The 2,515-nt window shown below is 47.8% G+C and overlaps 1 protein-coding gene across 1 annotated transcript; it reads right to left on the reverse strand.

Annotated features, from left to right (window-relative positions):
• Positions 1 to 205: 205 nt before the first annotated feature.
• On the reverse strand, positions 206 to 1,741 carry LOC308677102 (7-alpha-hydroxycholest-4-en-3-one 12-alpha-hydroxylase-like; the record flags this gene model as incomplete). The annotated part of the gene is made up of 1 exon (XM_081343268.1): positions 206 to 1,741. One exon carries the CDS (start codon positions 1,739 to 1,741, stop codon positions 206 to 208), a length of 1,536 nt encoding a protein of 511 aa, XP_081199394.1.
• Positions 1,742 to 2,515: the final 774 nt, after the last annotated feature.

Genomic DNA, 2,515 nt, shown 5'->3' on the forward strand with positions numbered 1-2,515 from the left:
TGCAAGCTAAGTGTGCACAAATAAAGGAAAGGGTTAACACAGTGAGAGAGAGAGAGAGAGAGAGAGACAGAAAGACAGAGAGAGACAGAGACAGAGAGAGGGAGGGAGAGAGAGGGAGAGTGATTCAATTACATAGACATAAATCATTTCACCGAAATCTCCCTGGTTATCTTGGATCATCATGTGCGGATGGCAGCCTCAGCCTTTAGCACCGGCATCGGTACCTAAATTGGACGTCGTTCATGGGTTGCATCACCCCAAACCCGTAGCGGGTCTTGTTGATGGGAGGGATCTCCTCCTGCTGATTGATCAGTTCCAGATCAAAACAAGCCAGCATCAGGAAGGCAAAAAGCTTGATTTCGTTGGTGGCAAAGTAGCGGCCAGGACACATGGAGGTCCCAGCTCCCCAAGGCATGGTGAAATATTTCACCTTCTCTCCATTCTTAAAAAATTCCTTTTTGTTGCCGTTTTGACTGAGGAAACGGTCGTATTTGAAGACCTGGGGCTCAAGATGGATTTCGGGGTCCATGTGGGTCGAGAGGTAAGGAAAGAGGCCAATTTTGTCACCTTTACGCAGCAGGTAGGTCTTCCCGTTGTGGAGCTTCAAGTCCATGTCTTGTAAAACCACCCGGATCAACAATGGTGCCGTCACCAACCTCAGGGTCTCCTCCACAGCACTGTCCAGGATGGGCGTTTGGTTTAGCATCTCCTTGGTGACGTTCAAGGGCTTCTCACGGGAAGTCACCTCATGGCCTGACTTCTTCACCACCTCCAGGATCTCCTTCTTGACCTCTTCCATGGCTTTGGGATGTTTCATCAGGTACTCCAGAAGCCAGAAGGAAGCTGGACCAGTGTTACCTTGAGCAGCCCAAAGGAGCAGGAACATGAACCGGTCTCTCATCTCTTCTGAAATCCCACTTTCGGACAGCTGTTGAGCCTGGTCACTGATCCACCGGCTGATGTTGTCCTTTTGGTAGACGTTCTTCACCGAAAGCACCTGCCAGAAGTAGTTCCAGAGGTTCTTCACTTGGCCCCACTCCCACGGGGTCAATAAGGCATACGATAGACGTGGAAAGAGCTTGTCGTATTTGCGAAATTCGATGTACACCTCTTCAGTGTGAAGCTGATCTTTTCGTTTCTCCTTTTCTTTCTGGTTTTCACCTTTAGCTGGTTCGGTGCCGTACAAAGCCAGATACCCAGCTCTGAAGACCGTGTTGTAACAGAAGTGGAACAACCCGTCTTCTTTCCAGGACTTTGGATCCTCTTTTGAGTTTTCTTGCCACTGGAGTAAGACAGCCTGTAAACCATCCATCATGGCTTGGGTCATCACCACCAGACCCTCTCCCTTCAGATGTTTCGCGCTGGAGACTTCGATGATCTTGTGAGTCTCGTGGGAGGCCTCAAATCGAAACACCCTGTGGACCAACTGAGCTGCAAACGAAATAAAGTCCAGTTTGCTTCGGGCTTCCCTGACGATGGCACCGAAAGACAACGGGTCCATCAAGAAGGTGAAGTACTGTCCTGCAATCAAGGTGGTGAAGATGTCCCCATGTTTCTTCTGCATGCTTTGCAGGAAATCCAGATTGTCATTTCGGAAGTGCAATGCGTGTCCAAGCCAGGGAATGAGTCCCATGTCCAAGGGGGGTTCATTGGGTCGTCTTCGGCGGAAGAAGCCCATCAGGTAGAGGGCCCCCAAAAGACCAGCCACCAAGGCAACCACGACTGCCACCCAGAAGGACATCTTGACGAGTGTGTGGAATTCAGCACAAGCAGCCAACAGGCTCTTTGGAGAAAAGTAGGCGTTTTCTGAGCCAGGGAGGAGTTTCACTTGATCAAACAAGCCAGGAATTGCAATTAACCCTTGCAATGGGGAAAAAGAGGAAGGGAGGAAACCAACCACAGTCCTTGAACGGGTTTCCATCATTAGCAGTCATTAGCAAGCTGGAAGCGAGTTGAGCACAACATGTGCCTTGTTTATTTTACATTTGAGAATGTGTTTTCCTGACCCAGTGCCAGCGTTAAACACTCAAGGTGTTCAAACAGAGTCTTGAGAACAAGGTGTAATCTCCTGAGGGAGGCAGACGGGAGAAATTTCAATATTTGGAAACCCATCAGCCAAAGGACACTGGTTGTCAGAGAGAGAGAGAGAAAAGACAGAATATGAGACTGCTAATCTCAGAATTATTGGGAGGGGGAGTGCTTTTATTTTGTGTGTGTGTTCAAATAGAAATTATCTACAATAAGACTTAGGTAGCTATAATTACTGCCCCATTTATGGAGTAGGAGGAGGAAGAGAAAGAGAAAGAGAAAGAAAGAGGGCTGACCTTATGTGCAGGATATAATTTTACACAGATTGTGATCCTAAGGCTTGTAAAAGGCTTGTAAAATGGGGCAAAATTCATTTAACAACTATCTCGCTTGGCAGCAGAAATTTTAGGCTCAGTTGAAGTCATAAGTCGAGGACTACCTGTAGTTCATGAGATTATAGCAAGGTGTCCCCAGCTTGTTTATTGAA

The sequence above is a fragment of the Vipera berus genome, assembly GCF_964194415.1.
Source record: "Vipera berus genome assembly, chromosome: Z".
Lineage (NCBI taxonomy): Eukaryota > Metazoa > Chordata > Lepidosauria > Squamata > Viperidae > Vipera > Vipera berus.